Raw genomic sequence first — 24,304 nt, 5'->3', positions numbered from 1 at the left:
CCTGAGGTGGTGGCTATAGCTGCAGAACCTCCTGAGGCAGTACCGCTCACTTCATTTCTGGTCTCGGTAGTAGCTCCCCACTTCTGAACTCTTGTCCTGCCCTGTTATGGCTATGGAGGCCGTCAGTGAACTCTCTACCCATCCTGTCACGGCTATGGAGGCCATCATTGAACTCTCTGCCCCATCTGTCTCAGGCAAGGACGTCAACTATGAACTGTCTGCCTGTTCAGTCCCCACAGAGACTGCTAATAAGTCCACTGCGTTCCCTGTCTATGTCCTTGTTGCTCTGTCTGTCTCCTTCTGTCTCTGTTTTCCCCAGGTCCCAGTTTCTGCAGTGGGCTCCTGCTCCATCTGCTCCCCCCTGGTGGGCTCCTGGTCCATCCGTTCTACCCTGGTGGGGTCCTGGTCCGTCTGTTCCGCACGTGAGAGCTTCTGGTCTGTCTGTCCTGTTCTGGTGGCCCTCAGCCTTGCCTAATCCCTACGGATTACTCTTGTGTCTTGCCTGAATATACCTGTTTGCCAACGTTCGACCCTGCCTATGTTTGACCATGTCTTTGTTAGTTCAATAAAGCTTTGCGTATGGATTCACCTGCTTCCCGTCTCCCTCGCTCCGTAATAACGATAGTGCTTGCATGTTTTTTTTTTTTTTTTGTTTGTTTGTTTTTTTGCCTTCTCTGGTTTAAGAAGCTGTCTTTTACTTAACTTTACATTTAACTTGAAAAAAACAAGCCTCTGTCCCCTATCGTTTCCTATCAGCTTACATTGTCCAACTGAACCAAATGGTTTTAAATAAAAAGCAAAATGACAGTGGTGGCAGTGCCACAGTGGGCAAGCAATGTATTCAGTGTATGGTCGAACACCAGGTAATACCAACAACTGGAGCAAGCCTATTCTAAACCACCATCCAGTGTTTGTAATAACTGCAATCTCTTGTGGATTCTTGTTATTTAATGGTTTCCTTTTAATACAGCTAACTGCTGCACTTGCTTAGCATTTCTCATGTAAACATTCTTTATTATTAAAAATACCCAAAATCTCCCAAAAATCACATAGAAATCATATCCTATCATAATCGTGTTTATTAGCTTCATGTGCAGAAATGTGTTGTCTTCTACTGACGAAATAAACACAAAGAAGTACAATGTAACTCAGATGATGCTCTTTAATATACATCTGCAACAGCACAATCATCAATACACCTCTTCTCACACTTACACTCTCCCCTTACTTCTACCCCGCAGCGACGCCTAGTGTCAAAAATATAACATATTCCCCTTGTACTCAAGAACACTTTTTCCTTTAGAAATTCACAACTGAACACATTAATATGTAACTCGATTTCCAAACTCAATTCTTAAGCATAATTTAACATGTGATTCGTAGCATCTCAAATACAACAACAAACTTTAGCTTCAATTATTTGCATTTGGACCTTTAGTGCACATAGTCTTTTAACCATTTTGGAGGACACCTCACCCTCTGAGGACGGGTTCAATTACAATCACCAGGTCCAGTGTACCTGGACCTGCTCGTGAGGAAGCTGTGTAAGCCAATCAGCAACATCGACTCCTTTCGATCCCACAGAAGACAGCACCAGTTGTGAAGCATGCCATTTCTTTCCATTTGAAAGAATGAAAGTATTCTTTCCCACCTGCTTTCTGATCTCTTTTGGCTCTGAAAATCTTGGGCATCCTTTTGGTACGTGCCACGGAAGCTTAATGCGCACTTTGTCCCCTGTTTTAGAACCGTAGTACGTGCTCTGCGCTTTGTGTCAAACGACCTCCTCATCTTAGATTGTTGCCCGTGCACCCGATCTGTAAGCCCTTCCGATGGTAAAGAGGGCAAGACATCCAAGACATCCTCCCGTGCAACAATTCAAAAGGCGTCACGCCAGTTGTGGAATGTGGCGTTGCCTTATAGATGTGGAGGAATTCTGTAACAGTGGTTTTCCATGGTTGTGACTGAAGTATTGCAGACTGTATGCAACTTTTGAGCACTCTATGAAAGCGCTTGATCGGCAGCTGGATGGTATACTGGTGTGCGCACATGAGTGATTTAATTCAGTTCAATTTAATTCAAATTTATTTTCACGATACATATCGTTGCACAGCAACTTTACACCAAATTAAAGTTTTTACAATATATTTAGTAGTAGCTTACTAGTGGTGACTAGTCAAGTTGATGTACATATGGCAGAGATGTATGGTAAAGATCAATTAATTTCATAATCAAACAGACAAAAAACACCATAGTTCCTAGTAACCATGGGATATCAGTTGCATGGCAGAAACAGAGACAAATAGGGACATAATTAGCGTAGCTGCTGTTCAAAGCAAGCAAAGAAAGATTTGTTCAACCAGAGCTAAAAGATTAATAATGAGCATTTGATCAGATATAACTGCAGGAAAAGTACTATTTTGTAGCTGATGTGGAACCTAATAGGTAGCCAGTGCAGAGACTTTAAAATTGGGGTAATATGATCATATTTTCTTGACCTGGTAAGGACTCTAGCAGCTGCATTTTGCGGTGTCCCTCGCTCTAAGAAAGGTGAAGAATTCAGCGGCTGTAAACTGGGGTCCGTTATCTGTCACTATGCATTCCGGATTTCCATGACGACTAAACACGGAAGTGAGGAAATTAATCACTTGCTTTGCACTCACTGAGGATACAAAAGCAACTTCAGGCCATTTGCTATGATAGTCCACATGGGTTAGGGCATAGCAGTCCCAGTCAGCCGACTCGAACGGGCCCACTACATCCATTGCTAATGTTTTCCAGGACTCAGGAGGAAAAGGGACAGGTTGCAGTGGGGCAGGGTGTAGTTTTGCGGTTTTGTCCAATGCTTGACACAGTTGACAGGAAGAGATAATGCACAGGACCGATTCATCCATCCGTGGCCACCAGTAGAGGTCACGTAGCCGCTGCTTTGTGCGTACTATGTCCTTGTGCCCCTCATGTGCAAGCATCACTAACCTGTGACGTAAGAACACAGGTGCAATGAGACATGGTCCCCTCAGGATAATTTGTGTCTCAGCTTGTGGAATGGCAGCAGGAGGGGGTCAACGTGTGAAGATGAGCGTGGCCAGCTTTGCTGAATCTGTGCGCACAGCTTGCACATCTCGGGAAAGGAGGAAGAAGCAGCTGCAAACACTTTCGGAGTTACGGCTGTCAGTGCATAGGTAAGCAAAGCTACTTGTTGTGGTTCAGTATATGAATCACTTTCCAGGGGTTCATATGGTAGATGGAAATGGGACAGACAATCAGCTGTGAAGTTATGGCGGCCTGGACGGAAGAACACTTCGTAATTGAAACACTGCAAACGTGCGGCCCAGCGTGCGATACACATTCCTGCGCGGTCCCCTTCTTTTGTAGTGAGTAAGCGAGCACCTCCTTTTCCACAGTCGAATATTTGCGTTTTTGATGAGAAGACCATGGTGCATTCAGAATTATCAGGATGTATTTGTGAGAACACAGCCCCGAGGCCGTAATCAGATGCATCAGTCGAGATAAGTGTAGGCAGATCAGGGTTATAAAGGGCCAAAGCAGGACTATTAACAAGTAACTCTTTGACCACAGCAAAGCTGTTCTGTGCTTCTTCCAACCAGGAGAACTCTGCATCCTTTCGCAAACAGGCGCATAACGGCTCAACCACAGAGGCAAAATTCTGAATGAATTTACTGTACCAAGACAGTAGGCCAAGGAACGAGTGCAGCTTCACGGTATCTATAGGAGCCGGAGCCTGTAAAATTGCAAACAGGTGTTGTTTGTCTGGCTTGGTACCCTGTGCTGTAACTGTGTGGCCTAGGAACTGTAAGTTGGTCTGGCTGAAGTGACATTGTGATGCATTAATTTTTAGTCCAGAGTCCTGAAAGCGGTGCAGAACGGCTTTCAGAGCATGTTCGTGCTCCTCAGCAGTGTGTCCCAAGATTATAATATCATCCAAGTAGTTTTCCACATTCAGTAGGTCTTGCAATATAAGGTGCATCATCTTCTGAAACGCCACTTTAAAGATCAGTGGTCGAGAATAATGTAGCCCCATTAAGTAGTGAGAGCTACTCCTCCATATGTGGCAATGGGTAACTGTCAGTCACGATAGCTTTACTGGGTTCTCTAAGATCGACACACAAACGGATACCACCCGTTTTCTTTTGCGTGACAATGATCAGGGAAACCCAGGGAGATGCACCAATATTTGTAAAATGTAATGTAAAATTGATTCACTGGTGGCTTAAGTATGTTTGCAAAATGCATGTCTCTCTGCTACAACGTTGATTTTAAGGTTAAAGTGTGTCTGTAATGCAGCAATCGCTGAGTCCAGTGTGTCGCCATTGTCAGGGAGAGTGTAAAAAATTCGGTGCCCCTCAGTTCTAAGACAGTGAAGTAGTTTCCTTGCCTCGGGCCACTCATCACCAGATGCATTAATCACTAGTAGATAGCTGCAAAACGTTTTCTCCCATGTTGTAAATGGTATGGCTGGCACCCCTGGGCAAGGGAGGAAGGGGCTTGGAAAATGAAGCGTTTACTGTAGACATCCTTCGTCAATTCTGTGCGCAGACGTTCAGCATCCTCGTCGGCAATTTTGTTATGTCTTCTACTGACGAAATCACCAGTACGATGTAACTCAGATGATGCTCTTTAATATACATCTGCAAAAGCACAACCAACCATACACCTCTTCACACACTTCTTCTCACACTTATACTCTCCCCTTACTTCTACCCTGCAGCGACACTTAGTGTCAACGATATAACAAAATGTTTCTTTGGGTTTGTTGTATACAGAACAAGTGTAATGGAAGGCCGTCATGAGAAGAGACAGGGCAGGCTACTATGATTGACATATGAGTAGCGAATTAGCTTTCTCTTAATCAGGACATCAACTGCAGAAGTGAAAACACAGGCAGACAGTGCTGGAAGCAGCTAATGCTCATCAGGAAAAGATAAAATAAGGTTAGATGTTAAAATAATGACACATAAAACAGAAGTTAAAGGGGTTCAAAACAGTGTATATTTACAATCTTCACATTATTCATTACTCTTGTCAGGGATCACCCCTGACAGTCATGTCTGTTCTGTCTTTGTTTAATGTGTCTTTGTTTGTGTTGTGTTTGAGCACTTGGCTTTGTCTTTGTTGTTGTCTGCCATGTGCTCCCCTTGTCCTGCCTCCTAGTTACCTGTTGCCACGCCCCCTTGTTTAGTCCTCGTTTGTCTGAGTGTCATCACCTGGTCCTTGTGTTCCTCTCTCGTTTGTATGAGTGTTCCCAGCTGTTCCTCATGTGTCTGTTTCCTTTATATTGTTCTCTCTTTCCCTCATGTTTTGCCAGTTCGTTATTCTAACCTCTGTGTTTGTAACAGTCTTAGTAAACTGCTAGTCAACCTTTTTGTATACTGTTAAAACTGTATCAAGTTGTTTGTTAAATTCTGTCTTTTCTCCAGTCCAGTCCAGTCCTGTTTTGTCCTGTCCTGTTCCGTCCAGCAGGTAGTGCCCCTGGTCTACCTCTCTGCCAGATGTGTGCATGGTCTGTGATATCACTAGTGTGCAGTGGCTGTGTCTCAGGTTCCTGTCTGACCCTGCTGCTAATCTCCAGCTTCCAGCTTCGCAGCCCTCTCTGCTTTCTGGTGGATTGTCACCTGGCCTAGACTCTGAGATCGTTCTCGCCGCCTGCCTGTCTTCAAGTTCTTCCCTGCCTGTTATTTGGACTGTGTCACTCCCCTCCTCACCATCTCTTGTCTTGCCTGTTGTTTTGTAAATAAACCATCACTTAACATTCTGCATTTGAGTCCTCTCTTAGAAACCCTGACAACTTTGGGTTCATCACTCTGTCCCCTCTCCGTCAATAAGCTGGTGTGTCAAGTCAAGTCACCTTTATTTATATACCGCTTTTAACAATACAGAATTGTGATAGGAAATAGTGCATCAATAATGCAAAAGGACAACAGTAAACACTCAATTTTCAGGTAAAGGCAGTTCATCAGTTCATGATCTCGTGTGTGGTGGGTACGCTAAAACAATCCATAAGAATCCTAGTATGTGTAAGTAGTGATGTGATGTTCGCATTAAGGCTTTGAAGCTTCTTTCAAAACAAGGAAACATCTCACAGTGAAGCACTGTACTGGAGCTTTATTTGTTTTGCCATAACCACATGATCAGTGATGTCTGAAGCTTTGTTTACCCTCACAACCTCTTGCCTGTTTCGTATTTGAATTCAAATAACGTGAACCCTTTGTACATATTTCAAGAGTGATTCACTTCTTTGATAAGTATAAAGCATAATACAAATCTAAAAACTAATGTTTTTAGATCATTTTAGATCATATGAGGTTAAATTCAGATTTGAAATCATAAGAAATAGTTTAATAGCTATGATACTGGTTTTGAAATCAAATGTTTGCATAGTTATGACAGGAAACATTGGCATCTAACAATGCCTTGGAAAAATAAAGTATGTGCATAAACCAATAAATAAAACAGTTACTGAATAAGCTTGTGTCCTATTCTGTGTCCTAAACTCCTGAAACATTTGTGTCTCATTTTAAAGCAATCAATGCAGTTTATAAAATAAGTCAATTAAATCTGTATGTGGGTGTGTTTGTGTGAAAAAATTCAGATGTAACCCCCTTTGTAATCACTAACATTTTTCAAAAGTAACTGTAATTTAATTACATATTTTTCTGAGTAACTGTAACTAATTACAATTACATTTATTTTGTAATTAAATTATGTAATTCCGTTACATGTAACTAGTTACTCCCCAACACTGACAATACGGAATAGTGGTTGTTGTATTTAGTGTCCATTTGTTTTCCATGCTGCTCTCTCTTTATACAGGTGTGGAAATCCAATTCTATACAGTTCTAATTCAAGATATATTTGCAACTGGTTGCAAGTACGAGTTGGAGATATGAATCTATTTGCAAAAAAAAAAAAAAATTAAATAAGTAAATAAAGATAACCTTTCACTATATCCTCTTGAATTACAAGAAGTCCTAATACATATGCAATATTGCCTCTCAATAATCTTAGCTTGTATGAATTTAACATAAAAACTAAAAAAGCATGATTAGGCATGTCTATATAATGCTTAATGTATTATTGTCAAAACTGAATGACTGACAGGTAAATGTATGTATTTGTGTAGAATGCATATCCTCTCCATGTTTGCATGATGGCACCTGCATCGTAGACTCCTCTCACTCCTTTCACTGCGCCTGCCTGGCTGGATATACTGGAAGAAGATGCGAACATGGTGAGAATAGGCTTTTTTTTTTTTTTTTTTTTTTTTCAATACCATAACACGTAACAGTTATATGCAGGGTTTGACACTGAAGTGCCCTTATTACGGATGTTTGAACATTACCATTCATGCAGTGCGTAGCACAGCTCTAAGTAAATGAAATAAATCTGAAAGTGCACTGTGTGTAAAGTCATTGTCTCTCAAAAGGAGGAGTTAACTCCAAGTAGTTTTTGAAATGAATCCTAAGCCGTTGCATGTTGACGTCAACATGAGACATTAGCATATTGCCCACCCACTTGTTGTGCGCACAGACTCTTCAAACACTGTAGCAGATTTGTGTGGATAGCATCATGTTGAAAAGAGGCTGTGCTCTGCACTGTAAGGGTAACCAAACCGCACTTTTTTACTCAAAAAAATCCTGGGCCAATGCCCAGATCCTGGTTCCGAACTGGCCCCAAAACCTAGCTGGTCTCGAACAAAGGACCAAACAAGGACCAACAAATTCTCAAGAATTCTCAAGTTAATAAGTGATTCAGTCAAGAAGTGAGTGATTTTCTCTTTTTCTTTTGTTGTTTGATTAATGTTTCATGAGTTCACCTGCCCATCCAGTCCTGATGGGCAATGGTAAACAAACTTGGCTTGCTGTCCTTAATGGAGGCTCGAACCCGAGGCTCGGCTTGAGTGCAGAGTTCAACCCCCCATTGCAATATTACCTAAAGGGAGAATAACAAAAACAGAGGAGGAGAAGGGGAGGTGGAGGGATGCCAGAAGAACGGAGGCTGGGACGGTGCAATGAGAGCTGCTTATATAGGCTTGTAATGGTGATTGACAGGACTGAATGATTAGGCTCCTCCCGAACCTACGTTTGGAACTTATTCACACTTGAAGTTCGACTTCATTCACACTTGGAGTTCGCCTGCCCATCCAGTCCTGATGGGCAATGGTAAACAAACTTGACTTGCTGTCCTTAATGGAGGCTCGAACCCGAGGCTCAGCTTGAGTGCAGAGTTCGACCCCCCAAAAAGTGCTTACAAGAGACAGCAAGCTGGGCAATCAACTGCAAGTAGTTTTTGTGATACGAGTAGAGAAAACTTTTATTGATTCTATCTCTCCCCCCAAGAATGTGTAGAATACATTTCCCAATTGCCCCATTAAGGCAATATAAGGCAGGTGAAGGGCTAACAAATGAGGTCGCTCCTGTAGGAGAACGGTGGGAAAGCACGGCAGTGACGTAAAGTAACATTTTCATTGGAGGATAAATCTCTGCTCTTGCAAAATTGGAAGAAAATTTATATATGAAGATTAGTCAGGGCGCTGCAAGGGTGCTGCGCAAAATCAGCACGGCATCAGCTGCAAGGGAAGTGGCAGAGGTTATTGCTGTGGAGGTGAGAAAGAGATTTAGTATACCTGCTCTTAGACAGGTGAAGGAAATCACTGCTATGGCAGTGAGAAAAGGAGGTTAGTATGACATCTGCTGCAAGAGAGATGGGGATGTCATTGCTGCGGAGGTGAGAAATAGTGTTTAGAATGGAAACTCCTCCAAGACCAGTGGAAGAAATACTGACCTCTAGACATCTGCTGAGACCGGTGGAAGAATTCACTGCTAAGGCAGTGAGCAATAGAGGTTGGTGTGACGTCTGCTGAGGCCAGTGGGAGAATTCACTGCTGTGGCAGTGAGAAATAGGAGTTGGTATGACGTCTTTAATCATGAAACTGCTGTAAAACGGTGTAATGAAGAAATGTAATGTGCTAATGAAACGAAAGAGAAGATGCCAACCCCACAGAGGACTTCGGATGATGCCAACCCTGAAAACATACAGCACTACCGAATTCTGCTACTAATTTATAGTGTTCTTTGTCTGTTTGATTACGTCATTAATAGATCTTTACCACACATCTCTTCCATATGTACATCAAGCTACTACTACATATATTGTAAAAATGTCAATTTGGTGTAAAGCTGCTTTGCAACGATATGTATCGTGAAAAGCGCTATACAAATAAATTTGAATTGAATTGAATAATGAAACGGGTGAGACATCATATACTGATGATACAAGCCATTTAAAGTATCCTACTTCATAAGCCAAAGTAGGTAGCATCACGGCACATGGCTGACTTTTAGTTAGCCTGAACTGAGAAGACCATCTTCAGAAACATGCAAAAGAAGATGACAGAGAACACACATGACAGAGAACTGTGGTAGCACTGATTCTACTTGATTTACTAAGGGATGAAAGCAAATTCACATGCAAATATTCATACAGTGGTTTAGTAAAATTGTTAAATATCTTGCTGTGGGCTTGACATGAAAATGTAAGTTCTCAACTTTGAATTTTTTTTTAAGATGTTTTTGAAGAAATCTGCCAGAAAAGGCAGCCATGGGGAATAATCACTTTGAAACAGAAGCATCTGATGACCTACTAAATTGGATTTTGCGTACATGAAGTAAGCTTGGAGCCATTTGTGTTCACAATGCACAGGTTAAAGAACCATATTGATGGATGAAACTGAATCATACTCAGACCACCTCCAAGATGGGCTTGGTTTACAAAGTTCTTTTTAGTGCTGACATATGGGCCAAATCCAGTGGAACATGTTAGAAAAGGTTAGAAAACACCCAGACAGGCAGAGGTTCCACAGCAGCAGTATGGGTTGGGGCTGCTATGTGAGAGGCTGTAAAGATCTTTGCGGAGGCAGCCTCACGCTAGGCCACTTCTGGTAGAAAGGTTCTAGGAAGAGAAGGGAGATATATACCAAGAAGAAGCTGGGGCACATTGGATTGGATCGTTTGTTCAGATTGACGTGTCTATCGTTACCGTACGCTGTAGAATAGAAGCGCACGACACTGAGCTATTACACGCTCACGATTTGTAAGTTATGCAAAAAGATTATACGTTTGGGAATACCACTTAGAAAATGAGATCATTATAAACGCTTTCGGGATGTAAAGTGAAATTGCTCGGAGCAGTGAGTGGGCCAGAAAGAGCGACGGATAAGGTAAACAGAGCTGAATTTCTGATTGTTTTCGTGGGAAATGAATGTTTGATGCGGCGAGCATGCCTCAAACATTCAACTGTATGCGTTCCTATTTTAAGAGAGGTAGATTTTACGGATGAAAGCGGTTTAGCTGTAATTTGGATAACGTTAGGAACTGTAGCGGCTGTAGTGCGCAGATGCCTAACTTACGATACCCGGGCGGGAGAAGCGCGTTTGATGGAGGCGGCTGGGCTAATCTGCGGGACATTGTTGACGAGCTCTATTTCCCTTTTTGAAAGCTAAAAGTGGAGCCGGGTTTTGCGTGACTTTGCAGAGCTTTGTTAGTTGGAGAAGTGTGGGAGTTCATCGGGCTGGGAGGCTGTTCACAGGACAGGGCGGGGTCGTATGCCAGAAGAACGGAGGCTGCAATGAGAGCTGCTTATATAGGCTTGTAATGATGATTGACAGGACTGAATGATTAGGCTCCTCCCGAACGTACGTTTGGAACTTCATTTATGGCGTGGTCAGGGGCTGCAGGTTTACGCTGCTGTTGCTTTAAGATCTGACACACAGATCAAATGTTTTGGCGCATCAGTGTTTCTCCCAACTGTTCAGGTTTACTTAAAGTGCCCCTACTATGCCTTTTCAAATATGATCTTTCACGCAGTGTGTCATGTAGCTGTATGTGAACATAAACTATCTGCAAAGTTGTGAAGCTGACAGTGCACGATAAATAAAGTTACTGTCTATCAAAAAAAAAGAGTCGGCCCACATTTGCCTGAACGAGTTGTCAGGAATTCGAATCTTTTTCTGTTACGAAGTAACACATTTGCATAATGTCCGCCCACGTTCTATATCGCAAACAACTTGCCCGCCCAAAAACAGTAAAATTTCCATGTGGTTTACGTCACATGGAAATTTACACGTATATTATACAGAAGATGCTGTATCCTACGCTGTGAGTAAAATAGTTTTATATTCACTTCCAAAAGATGATGAATCTACAAAGATTGTATTTTCTAGCGATCGTTCAAAATACGTAGTTGTGTATGTTATGTTGTGTAACAACCCTGCACATGTCATGCTAACCGGCTAACTCATGCTTCTGTAGTTCTGTTGTTCAGCTGTGGACCCACTGTAGTCTGACAATTTGTGATTGATGCAGCTTGACTGTCTGTCTGTCTCATTAGTTGGAGTAATGATAAAGGATGGCGCACAAAGTGGCTTTCACACCGAATGTGTAAAGCGCTGAGCTATGAAACCCATTTGTTTCAATTTCTTCAGCCCTGCGTGGACGGCTTGTTTCTGCCTCGACCAAAGGGCGCACGCCACAGACAAAGTTCAAATGAGTTGTTCAAATGAACTTTTGCCGCTGCATTCTGAAGGGCTGCACTGAACCCAGCGGCCAGCGCAACGCTTTCCGCGTTCGGTGTGAAAGCCGCCTTAATGCATTATACAATGTTGAGGTTTACAACATAGAGGTATACCCGGTTCGCTTACATAAGCAAATTGCAAGCACTTTCCACGGTTGTCCGTGCTAACTTGTCGATCAGCCACTTCAGCCGTTTCATCAGCAGACTCTGGCTCGAATTGGTATGGTAAAATCGATGCCATCTTTTCTATGTATTGGCAAGTCTCCAGGGCTGCCATTCAGTGATGGCAATGGGCGTTTCGTTCTCTGACACACTGTACGCGGTAGACCAATCATAAAGGACTGCGCCTTCTGACCAATCACAGCAGTGAGGGCTTTGAGTGTGTGCACACATAAACCCGTCGGCTTTCAAGTAGCCTACTGGACAAGACTTAAAAATACATGCAAATACTGAATATCACTTTCGTGATAATGCATAGAGTCAGTGACATTTCCGTCAACTGTCTCTGGACTCGGATGGACTCTGCATTTTTTTAGAGTTCGAAAGGCTCGAGTCCGAGTCAAGTCAGAGTAAAAATGCATCCGAGTCCGTGACAAGTCTGAGTCGCATAAAAATTTTACTTGAGTCCGAGTACGAGTCCGAGTACCCCAACTCTAGCATCTTGTTCCCTTCAGGAACCATGGTTACAGTCGTAACCTAGGGAAATTCTGCTGTGGCTTTGATTGGAGCTGTTTTCTTTGGCGAAATAGAGCAAAATAAAATTCTCCTTTAAAATGTACTTGTCCCGGACAAGCGGATAAGCATTAATGCCGAGCACTCTGTATATGATCTTTCAGTGCTTGAGTGCAGAACGCCTTTGATTCCAGCCCATGGGACTACAGAGCATCTGGATGTAAGGGTGGGAGGACATGCTGTGTTCCAGTGTGACCCTGGATACACGTTAAAGGGTTTCAGGATGGCCACCTGTTTACTGGATGGGTCATGGAGTGCACCAACTCCACAGTGTGGTAAGCAACCAAAAACTCAATATAAGGTATAGATCTAGACTCTTTCAAATATGTTAAAATTAATTTGATTGTAGTTGCAACATGTCTGTATCTTTTCATCAGTGCCTGACCAAAACTGTGGCATTCCTCCAAAGCCAGAGCATGGTGATCATTTCCTTGTTTATGGACCGAATGATGTACTTATTGCTATACAGTATTTCTGCTATAAGCTATACAAACTGAATGGAACCCCTCAGAGAACCTGTCTGGACAATAACACTTGGAGTGGGACAGCACCAACCTGTGTCAAAGGTACCAGACTGCAATAATTTAGTCCTGAGCACTGGGCTCCTCTGTGGATAGCTAGATTGTCCATGGTCACTGCTTATAATATCAAACATCTGAAGTCTTCAGTGTATTTTACATTAAATCTGTATTGTGTGTCATCATTGACATATACTGTACAGTATGTTAGGTCTGGTAGTTCATTTATTTTTCCATTTGTACTTTTTTGGTTGCTAGTGAATTGCTTTAATTAAATGTTTGGATTTCTTCTGTTTATAGAGTTGATTGTAATTCCTGCAGCAGATAATGAACAAAGCAAAGGCAAACACAAACCTACTGGACAAGACGAAATGGGCCATGCCAAGAACAAAACTTCACAAGAAAAAGAAAATGAGTCAAAAACAGACAAAGACATAAAACCACAAAAACCTACCGCTGGAAAGGACAACATGGGACAAGATGTAAAGTTTGGAGAAGACATGGGCATAGATATTGGCAGCAATTTTGTAAAAGAAAAAACGAAAATTGAAAACAAAGATGCTGATAGCAACATTAACACAATTAGAAAGAATGAAGCTGTAGAGGATAAGGATACTCTTCAACTCTTAGACAAAGATGCACATCTAGATATTGGAACGAAAGTTGGAAGTCCGACAAAAGATTTGGGCATGGAATTTGTAGAAATTGTGTTGATAGACAATAAGATGGTCAGTAATCAAACAACAAAAGATGACAAAACCAGGGATGGTGGAATAGACAAAGGACAAAAAAGAACTGATGGACCTCAATACACCATATTAAGCCTGACTGAAGATGAGAAAGAAAACATTCTTTATGAAATAGATACCATACACAGAGGGAATAACACTACATTTTTCAATAAGAATGACATAGAAGAAAATCTGACACTGCTTCAAGAAACTGAACAACCCAAAACAGCTACTACTGGTAATAATAGCACAGCAGTCATACCAACAGTGAGCAAAACAACTGACAAAATGACAATGACGGTTAAACCTACGGAAAAGGTCCAAGTGGACACAGTGAATGAAAAGATGACAGAACAAGATTTACAAGAAACAAAAAAAGATGAAGGTGAAACTGGGCAGATTATTGGTAATCGTAAGTATCTCTATGAAGCTATATAAACACCACAGAATAATGAAATACTTTTTTTTTATGTTCTTTATATATATAGAAGTGGATAAATTGCTTTTGCGAGAATTGCATCCAGTTCTGTTAATGGTTCCTATGAGTATGTTTTTCAACTGACTTGAGCGGAATTGTGTGCTAAAACGTAGATTCCCTGCCATATTTATTTAATGATGTTTCAATACAGCTACTGAATCTACAGTAGGGCACAACAGGGCTAAAGGCACACTTTAAGAAAAAAGTATGATTGGAGAATATGTGTGTGTGTGTGCGTTTGGTTTATATATCCTGGGTTAGGGTTTGGGTTAAACCTGAATACACACACACATAAAAACCATTACGCCTATGGAGAGTCCCTACAAGGACAGCTTTGTGTGTGTGTGTGTTTATTAAGCATTGGTAAAACAACACATTTTGTGTCAAAATAAATCATGAAGTATTTCACTTTGTTTAAAATCTAGGGCTGATAATTTAACGTTGATTAGATTGATTGATTAATTACGGAGAAAAATAATGTGTTAAAATTGTGTTAAAATTGTGAAAAATAATGTGTTAAAACCCAGACGTGGGTCATCTGACATTTCATTCAGTTGATTGATGACAAGTATGAGGCAGGCCAAAAACTCACTGCATGATGGAGCCTAGAGAATGTAGTGGGAATGTCCCTAAAACTCAAGATATGGGGCAAAAATGCCCATATTTGAGTTTTTGTCTCATATTTACATCATACAGCAATATCACATGAGTGCAAATGTAATACTGATCTTATTAAGTAAGTTAATAGCGTGTGATTTTAGACGCAATGTTGTCTGTTTTGCTCAATTTTGACAACGAAAATAGAAAGACAAAGCAGAACTGTTCGTCTCCGAGCAACACACACCTGCGTTTCATTTCTCAATCCATGTTTTGAATGAACTGGGTGAACCATTAGGCTTGTTTGATTTGGAGTCGCGCTGTACAGACCGATCTGCGTATCTCATCAAAGTACCGCGAGAGTGATTCAAAAGCATGCAGAGTCATCTGCTCTCTATACGCTCTCACGATACTTTGATGTCACACACCGATCGGTCTGATGGTGATGATCCTCTCCAAGTCGAACAAGCCCAATGTACCATTCATAAAGGGAACAATTTACTTCATTCCTGAATAGGGCTGCACAATAAATCAAAATGAAATCGCAATCACGATTAAGCTAAAGCTGCAATTGTCACGTGCATCTTGTGAGGGAAGCATGGTTTTGTGATGGTTTTAGTAAATCTCCATCCGAAGACCAGAGGGCGCTCTCGCGTGGAAACTCCAAATACTCCCGAAAAAGAAATCTAGGAAAGCACGATCACTGCAGCTGCATAAACAGAAGATTTAACTGCTTTCATTGATTCAATGTGACTAATATTCAAACAACTACAACAATGTATGGTTTGTCTTCTTATTGGAGTTCTTCTTATTATAATTTTCGTTAAAATACAGTATATAATAATGCAATGTCTTTGTCACTGCTTAGAATACTATGAATACTATGCGTGCCTTGTTCTGGGTAAAAACCACATCATCTCACAGAAAAATTTCTTTCAAACACTCGACTGACAATATGAAGTGAGTTTGGAGTAAAAACGTTATTAAATGTGGTATTTTCAGGTGCTTTTAGATGTAGCACCATTTACTACACAGAGCCATAGTTCACAGAGAAGCCACACAAACAGCCGTCATAATCGCAGAATGATTTCTATCGATTTTATTATCGCTCAGTTAATTCCACTGTGATAATGAACGCAATATAGCGTATCTTGTCAGTGAACTCTGCACATGCTGGAGATTTACTAGTGATTACACAACCGGCTTGACTGACCAAAATGCGCATGACGATCACCTATGATTAATCGTGCAGCCCTGTTCCTTAATGAATGACATAAAGACATTTACCACCACCTACTGGCAGTTTTAGTTTATTGTTTAGAGTATAATTTCATTATTCCCATAGTAATAATAATAAATACATTTTAAAGGTATAGTTCACCCACACACAAAAAAAATAAATAAAAAATTTACTCACCTTCATGCTCTAAATTTTAAGTTGAATCAAACTTTAACTTTATGACTTTAAATTATCTTTTGGGAGTAATTTCTCAGCCAAATTTGGTGTGGAATTAATTTGAGATTAATTAGATTCATTAATCGTCACATCAGGTAATTAATTAGATTTAAAAAAAAATGTAATCGCTTACCAGTCCTATTAAAAACCTTAGAGATAAATGAAGTGTCAAGAGAGGGGCTCTTTTTTGCAAAGTTTGTACTATTTGCTTTTCCTTTCTTTTCTTTTCTATTTATTTTTGTTGAGTAAATAAAAAGCACTAGGAGAGCGATAAACGTGACTGATACTATATTCCACATAAACACTCCACAATACTCGGTGCTTACCGAGTGAAAGTCCGGGGCTTAAATAGGGCTGCTGATTGGCCACAGGTGTCTGGCACAATCAGCGTGGTGGGTAATGGGAGATGTTGTCCGGGGTGTAGTGCAACAGTCAGTGTGTAATACTGGAGCGAGAGCGACATCTGGTGGTGAGCGGTCCGCAGAACACTGACCAGATTCGTGACAGAAGGATATTTCCATAATAATTAAATCTAGATTTACAGTAGTAACAATAAATATAATAGTTTATGATATGATTAGTATATTTTTAAGGTGAAGACCCAACTTAATATGTAATATTTACCATCTGAATGTACTGTAACAATGTCATGTTAGAACAAATGGAAAAAAAGTCAAAGGAAAAAGTCAGCCAGCTATTTATTATCATGTTAATTTTTGTGCCTTTAGCCACATGGGCAGGTGCACTTTTTATTTCCCCCAAATTATTCCATTATTGAAAAAAAAAAAAAAAAAAACTAATGGTCTGTTGTTAACAAGTAACTATGCAGCAAGTAATGGGTAGTACTACATTTATACTGAATATAATACTATTAGCTAATATGGAGGTTCATGGGCACTCCAGCTGGCGATCGTGACAGGAAGCAAGTTTAACTAAGCAGGAAGTAATTGCAGTTTTATGAAATTCCATATTAGGTATATTACTATAATTACAAAAAAAAAAAAAAAACAACTACTTATTAACTATGATCAATTCATAAAGAATAAACAATTATTTACTAATCACAACAGTAACATAAACAATAAATATAACATAAACAATGATATGAATATAAACAATAATGTTCTCTCGTCAAAACAATTTTCATCCTTAATGAAGACATTAAATGAGTGCGTTTACATGTACCCTCTTTGTGCGATTATAATGAGATTTTGGTTATATTGTGAATAGACTTTACCTCATGTAAACGCAAGACTTCGATCTAAATAGCTCATAATCGCAGCAAGCATAATCGTTTTAACATAGGTCGCTTAGGCCAATTTTAATCGAAATATACAGGCACGTAAACACCTTAATCGCATTTAATCGAGCACTAGTGGTTGTGGGCCTGAGTAATTAGTCAGGGGTTGACATTGATTTCACAAGTACAGTAATTGACAATTAATTGGTTATTTTTTAATTACTTGGTCATAGTTTGCAAGTAGTTAATAATAATATTAGTAATAATATATTTTATTTCTAATGCACTTTATATTCACACCGAATCCCAAAGTGCTACAAAAAAAAAAAATGTTTAGAATCATTCAAAGGCTTTGCTGAAAAGGTTTTGAGGCCTTTTTTAAAAGGCTGTGGAGTCTTTGGATGGTCAGGGAGTGCATTCCACAAACTCGGAGCAGCTGAGCAGAAAGCCTGATCTCCCGTAGTACAAAGCTTAGTCATGGGGGGGGGGTTTAGGAGATATGTTGATGCAGAACATTGTGTATGTTTAGAAGTTTGTGTAGAGTAAAGAGTTTCTTGAAATGGGGTGTCACCATGGATGCACAATCCCGAATGAAGCAGGAAGCCAGTGTAGTGATTTGAGAATGAGGTGATATGTACGTATTTGTGTACCCTGTTCAGGATGCTAGCACCGCTGTTCTGTATGTACTGCAGTTTCGGTAGGCTTTTGCCAGGGATCCTGATGAGAAGCATATTAGAGTAGTCCATCCTGGAGGAGACAAAGGCATGGACAAGCTTTTCCGCATCTGCAAGAGTGAGCATAACTAGAGTAGTTCTCAAGGAGGACATTTTTATGTAGTGGTTATTGAATGCCTAATAAAGAACTACCTTTGTCCTAAATTTGCTATTACTTACTGCTTAGTTATTCTAGTGTCCATGTTAGTTAACAGTCTTAAGTTTAGTGTTAGTGTAGTACTGCCTATTACTTCCTACGCAGTTATTTGTTAACAACAGACCGTCATTCAGAAGTTGTACCAAAAACAGTTGCCTTAATTATTTTGGACAAAACTGAATAACATTAACAAGAACTTTGCCTCAGAATAGTCAATAATTTGATCGATTTTCATTTTCTACTTAAATCTACAATTTAAAAATAAATAAATATTAGATTAGTGTAGAATCAGCTTTGTGTTGCTGTCTGAGATCAGTCAAACTTCCATGTGCAGAGTCAAATGTGGTTGTTTTTGTGCCATCTAGTGGTTCATAGGAGAATAAGAGCCAATGTGCTTCTTACCCCAGTGCACCTTTAGCCCTGTTGTACCCTACTAAATAGACAGCTCGATCAGTGTAGAGAACAAATATGACTTAGTTCTTTTTAGTGAATCATAAACATACAACACAGCCAGTGCTATCTGATTCCTGAATTAATTGAAATGATCTGATTCTTTGGCATTGGAAATGCATTTCTTTTTTACAAATATCTATTCTTTAAAAGTACTGCAAGAATTGTTAATGGAACCATTAAGGAACTGGAATTGTTGGGATGAATTGGAAAAGATCAGCTGATTAAATCTGCATGCCCAACATTATTTATGATTTTGTTAAAACCTCTGACTTAACAAATAGTAACCTCTGGACGGTCATGTTTGTGAGACTGATAACAGCAGTGTTTTCCACCGTCGGGCCAATAGTGACAATGCTAGCGCTTGCCGGGATCAGTCGTGTTTCCACTGTCACTTCCAGGGCTTGATCATGCCTCCCCGGGGGCTTCCCTTAGGGGCCCACAGCCAGAGTTTTTTTGTCTTGACAAAAGCCTTGGTATAACTGGAGCTTCAGGAGTGGCCAGAGTTTTTTTTTTTAATTGGGAGACGCTGTTCATTTCCCAGTTTTTTTCTTATTAAGCTACTAGCTAACATCAACATTTAAGCCATTTAAAACAATTTTAATGGCAAAACTCACTTTTAAACAACAGCGAGTGCATGAAATAACTTACCATTGTGACATGGTTGGAATTCCGATCACCATATGAGGCAGAATTGTATTAAAGGCTGCATACACTAACCATCTTCATAATGAATAGGCCTACACTTTACACTCATGGAAATTTCAGAGGCCGCTAGAAGAATTTTAATCATAAAGTCTTGTATTTATTTGCTTTCGTATTTGTTCTGCCTGTCCCCTGTGTCTGTGACTTCTGTGTCATAAATGTCATATACTCCGTTAAAACTCGGGTTTCTGTGAGCTTCCCTTGTTGCTTTGGCTAAAAGGAAAACAGAATTCGCTTGTTAAGTTGTGACATAAGGAACGCTGGGTCCCACTTTATATTAAGTGGCCTTAACTAAGTACTTACATTGAAATTAATCATTCAGTGCACTTATTGTGTACATACATGTATTTACATTGTACTTAGATTTTAAAAATACATGCGTGTAATTACATCTGTAATTAATTTCTGTAATTACATTTATGATTACACTGTTGACCCATCCCTTACACCTTAACCCACCCTTAAACCTACCCATATCACCACACCTCTCCCTAACCTTACCCATATCCCACCTCAATAGCAGCAAAAGCGTTTTGCAATACAGTATGACCACATTAAGTACATTGTACTTATTTTTTGATGCAAGTATATAGTAGTTAAGGCCACTTAATATAAAGTGGGACCGGAACGCTGTTTTTAGGTCCAAGCCATCTCAACAGCCTTAGAGAAATATTTATTCATATTACGCGTTTAGGCTAAGCATACATTTAAACACTTACAGTGTACACTATCATTTCTGAAAGATGAATCACTGTCTGGCCTTTTGGAATTTTAGTATGGAAATAAAGGTTAGGATTATAATTTTTTGGTAGCATTGCAAAACATTCTGTTTATTATCACCGTTTGTTGTAGGATATGTATGTGTGCGCATTTGAACTGTTTGGGGCATTACTGTGATCACAAATGAATGGAGCAGCCACAACTGAAACAAGCGTGTGTGTTTTCCTTTTATGTCAAATAATGATAATTATCAGTATGATTTAGCATCACTCATTTGAACTACTGACACAAATGAATAAATTACTGTCACTGTAGACGTTAATCATTAGTATATAAAATATCAATTCTGGAGTCTTTATCAAGTTTTAAGTGAAGCTGGCAGTGGAAACGCAGCTTGATTTTGGCTTCGCGGCTGGAGGCTAGTGGCTACTGGTCCGTCCAGCTTGTTGTTAGCCCTGGCTCGCCTTGGCCCAGTAGCGGAAAATGTGCATAGGCCACAAATTAAATACAGCTTTTTTGAGCGCTGTTACTATGCTCTACGGTACCCTATACAACAATAACCATTTAATCTAATCATGCACTCTGAATATATTTGATGATTGCATTGTCATTCTTTCTTGTCTGTCTCTTAGAGGGTGAAGGGAGACCATGTCTTCGACCGTCACCATTGTATAATGGTTACTATATGTTGGTTCCTGGCCTCCTTCCTGAAACAGTGGAATTCTTCTGTAACCAGTCTTATGCTTTGAGTGGCAGTGCACAGAGGACGTGTCAGCCTAACGGCACCTGGTCTGGCACCCAGCCCATCTGTATTAGAGGTTGAAGCAGTCTCAGACTTTAGCAGTCTTTTTTAGCAATGAATTTACTGAAGAGATACAAAATAATTGCAAACTTACTCATAAAATTAATTCTGATTGCAGTTCTCGGCAGTTTCACATTATTATCACATTGCACATTATTTTTAGGACCACAGACCAGTCAAGGACCTCGGTGTAACACCTCATCCAGAAGAGGGTGCTTTTTTACAGCATTGTGTATAGCAGTGGCAAGGAGTGATTTCTTTAACTGAGTTTGCTGTCTTATTTATCAGAAACTACAAACAAGAAATGTCACGGCAGGAACAACCATTAGGTGGCAGTGCATTCCCACATTCTTGCACACACATAAGCCCTATTCAGACAGGATTAGTTTTACATGAAGAGATAAAATTATTAGATTAATTACCAGTGCCATCGGACAATGTCAGTAAAGATTATGGCGACTTTTATCTTCTGTGAAAAGGTCTGGAAAATTTACCTCAGGTAATGCTAGTCCCGTGCAAATATGAAGGTAAATATTCTGTCACTTCCAGGCACAAAACTTCTGTTAGCTTTAGATAAGTGCCTATTACCAATAGAATCCAATTAGAATTTAATGAATGTAATAAGTCGTTTGACTGGAACTAATATTATAAGCAACATATTATGAACATATTGTAAGCGATGTAGTTCACATGGGAAGCAATGTGGCAGACACATTATGACAGGGAGGTGATGGCAGTGTGTAAAAGGAAAGGAAAAGAAAGGACATGATGTGTGGCCAAGTATGGTGTTCCATACTCGGAATTTGTGCTCTGCGTTACACCCACACCCACAGTGCACACTTACAGCAGTGAGTAGTGAACAAACACACACACACACACAGCAGTGGGCAGCAGTTAGGGGTTCAGTGCCTCACCTCAGTTGTGGTACTGAAGGTAGAAGAGAGTGTTGTACATTCATTTCCCCCACCTACAATCCCTGCTGGAACCCGTGACCTTTGGGTCACAATTCCAACTCTCTATCCATTAGGCCACGATTGCCCCAAAGAAACTTGCATAAAATACATAAAAAGATCATTTTTGAAGTAACTTTAAAAAAAAGAAAGCTCATCATACCGAGTCATCTTCTCAATGCAAAGTGAAATAAAATGCAGCACGGTGGAACGCAAAAAATGGCATGTTTCAGCTGGGGTTGTACAGATTATGTCTCTCTTATTTGACACACTCAGTTCAGTTTATGGATCTCTCTCCTAACGAGCTAATGATCTGAATAATTTGTGTTAAATAAGGGAGTCATGCAAAATGTGCAGATCAGATAACTGGAATTGAGAACCAGTGATAGATTACTGTCATCTTCACATTGTGTAGTCGTCTTTAGATGACTCATACACTTGTATGATATGCAGAGAGATGGATTTTTTCTTAATAGAAAACCATCTGGCAAGAGGTTGTGAAGGTTGGTATATATGAGATGCAATCTAGGAAATCCCTACACATGGTGAAATTCTACCTTTTTTAGGTTTTGATACCATATAAAAGTTTAGTCCAAGCCCAGTTTCTATTTTGTCCATAGCTTGTCCATAAATGAAACAAAACTTCTGGCTGTATGAAGTTGGCTGATAGCTATGATTTTCAGGAATGGAATTTTGAGAAAACGGGTTTAAAGTGAGCCTGTTTTTACTTTCACTTCACGGGTTTAACGACAGCCACCAGGAGCACTATACTGCATCATTACACAAGCAGACTAACGTTACTCTGATGAGTTTTCCATTGTTTATCATGAGCATAGTCTCTGAACTTTTATCACCCTTTGTATGTTTAGATAGCACAAATAGTGTACCTTTACATTCAAATTTACATTTTTCGAACTTCCTGAAAACGTCCCAGCACGACATCCAACGGGCCAAGTATGGTGTTCCATACTCGGAATTTGTGCTCTGCGTTTCACTCACACCCACAGTGCACACTTACAGTAGTGAGTAGTGAACAAACTATTTTTATACTATTTGTACTTTAAATTAAGTATAAATTTTGAGTATTATTTACACCCATTTGCTCAAGCATGTTGCCAAATAATGTACCTTCACATGCAACATGCATTTTTTTTTAAAGAAGACATTATTTTCAGTTTACTTTCAACATTTGATTTGCTTTAGAAAACATGAAAATATTACACAGTTACATTTTTTCATTTGATTTAGCAGAGTTAGTTTTTCATCAATTACAATGCGACTTTTGGTAATCAAGATCTGGCAGCAACAGCATGTTTATCTGCTTAGACAAGCAATTCACCGACAGCTTTTCTTGTGCATGAAATCATCCATGTGCCAACAAATTTGAGAATTTGCTCATTGCTCATTGAATGATGCTTCATAGCAACAGAGCATAGCCACCAGAGCATAGCCACCAAAGCTCACCAAATCGTGGAAGGCACCTTTTACTGCCAGGGCCCAATTTGCAAGCTCTTTCTTTCTCAGTACTTTCGAAAGTGGGGCAGCCAGGGGTACACATAGGTTCCCCAGATCGAGCACCTAGTACCTCCCTCCTGACTACTGTAAGCTTCAATTTCAATTTGTTTATTAGGAATAACCCCTTGAGGTGATCTCCTTTTCAAGGGGGGCCCAACATATAATCACAACAAAGTATCAACAAACAACAACATAAACACAAATAGCAATACATTAACAAATAAATGCAAACAAAAGTATGCCATCAATTGCCAATAATAAATACCCAACAAAACACAATAATCAGTGGATAGAATTATGCATCCCAAAACAAATCTACAAAGTTTATTAGAAACTGTATTATGTAGAGCAAGATCTAATTTGCAATTTGATAAACAACATCACAATAATCAGAGAAATCTGGAAATCTGTTTTGACAGAAGTTTTATGAACACTGTAAGAAAAATTTATTTCGAGATCAATGTAAAATACAAAGTAAAATACAAAAAATACAGTTAGCTAAATGCAAAACATTAATAATTTGTGATTTGAGAGAGAGAGCAGAATTCGAAAAGATTTAATTCGAAAGATTTAAAAGAGAGTTCAGATTTTGAGCCATACACCAAGTGTTATGGAGTAAGGGAGACGTGAAGCGGGTGGATCCATCTGCATAACTTTATTAGAGCAAGACAGGCAGGGTCAGACATTGGCAAATAGGTATGTAAGAGCAAGACAAAAGAGTAATCCAGAACAGGTAAGCGTCGATCAATGGCAAACGTAATCGAAGGGGCTAGGCAAAAAGGGGTAATCCAATAATACAGGCTAGAGTTCCAAAGGGCAGGCAGTGAAACAGACAAAACAAGATAACAAGGTGTGAAAACAAGACTCGAGAATATAAGGCAAGAACAAGAATAAGCTAGGATAGGACAGGATAACTAGGCGAAGGCCAGGAGAGTGGTGGGGGAAGTCAGAACA

The 24,304-nt window shown here is 39.9% G+C and overlaps 1 protein-coding gene across 1 annotated transcript in view; it reads left to right on the top strand.

Annotated features, from left to right (window-relative positions):
• pamr1b (peptidase domain containing associated with muscle regeneration 1b) overlaps nt 1-24,304 on the top strand; it is a 137,942-nt gene that overhangs the window by 99,050 nt on the left and 14,588 nt on the right. The window contains 5 exon segments of the mRNA XM_051104763.1: nt 7,139-7,246; nt 12,423-12,593; nt 12,696-12,884; nt 13,137-13,979; nt 20,716-20,901. Of these exon segments, the coding sequence (XP_050960720.1) occupies nt 7,139-7,246; nt 12,423-12,593; nt 12,696-12,884; nt 13,137-13,979; nt 20,716-20,901 (1,497 nt within the window).

The sequence above is a fragment of the Labeo rohita genome, unplaced genomic scaffold (genome assembly GCF_022985175.1).
Source record: "Labeo rohita strain BAU-BD-2019 unplaced genomic scaffold, IGBB_LRoh.1.0 scaffold_79, whole genome shotgun sequence".
In the NCBI taxonomy this organism is placed as follows: Eukaryota; Metazoa; Chordata; class Actinopteri; order Cypriniformes; family Cyprinidae; genus Labeo; species Labeo rohita.
The sequence above is the reverse complement of the archived record's forward strand: the minus strand, read 5'-3'. Positions and strand labels throughout refer to the sequence as shown.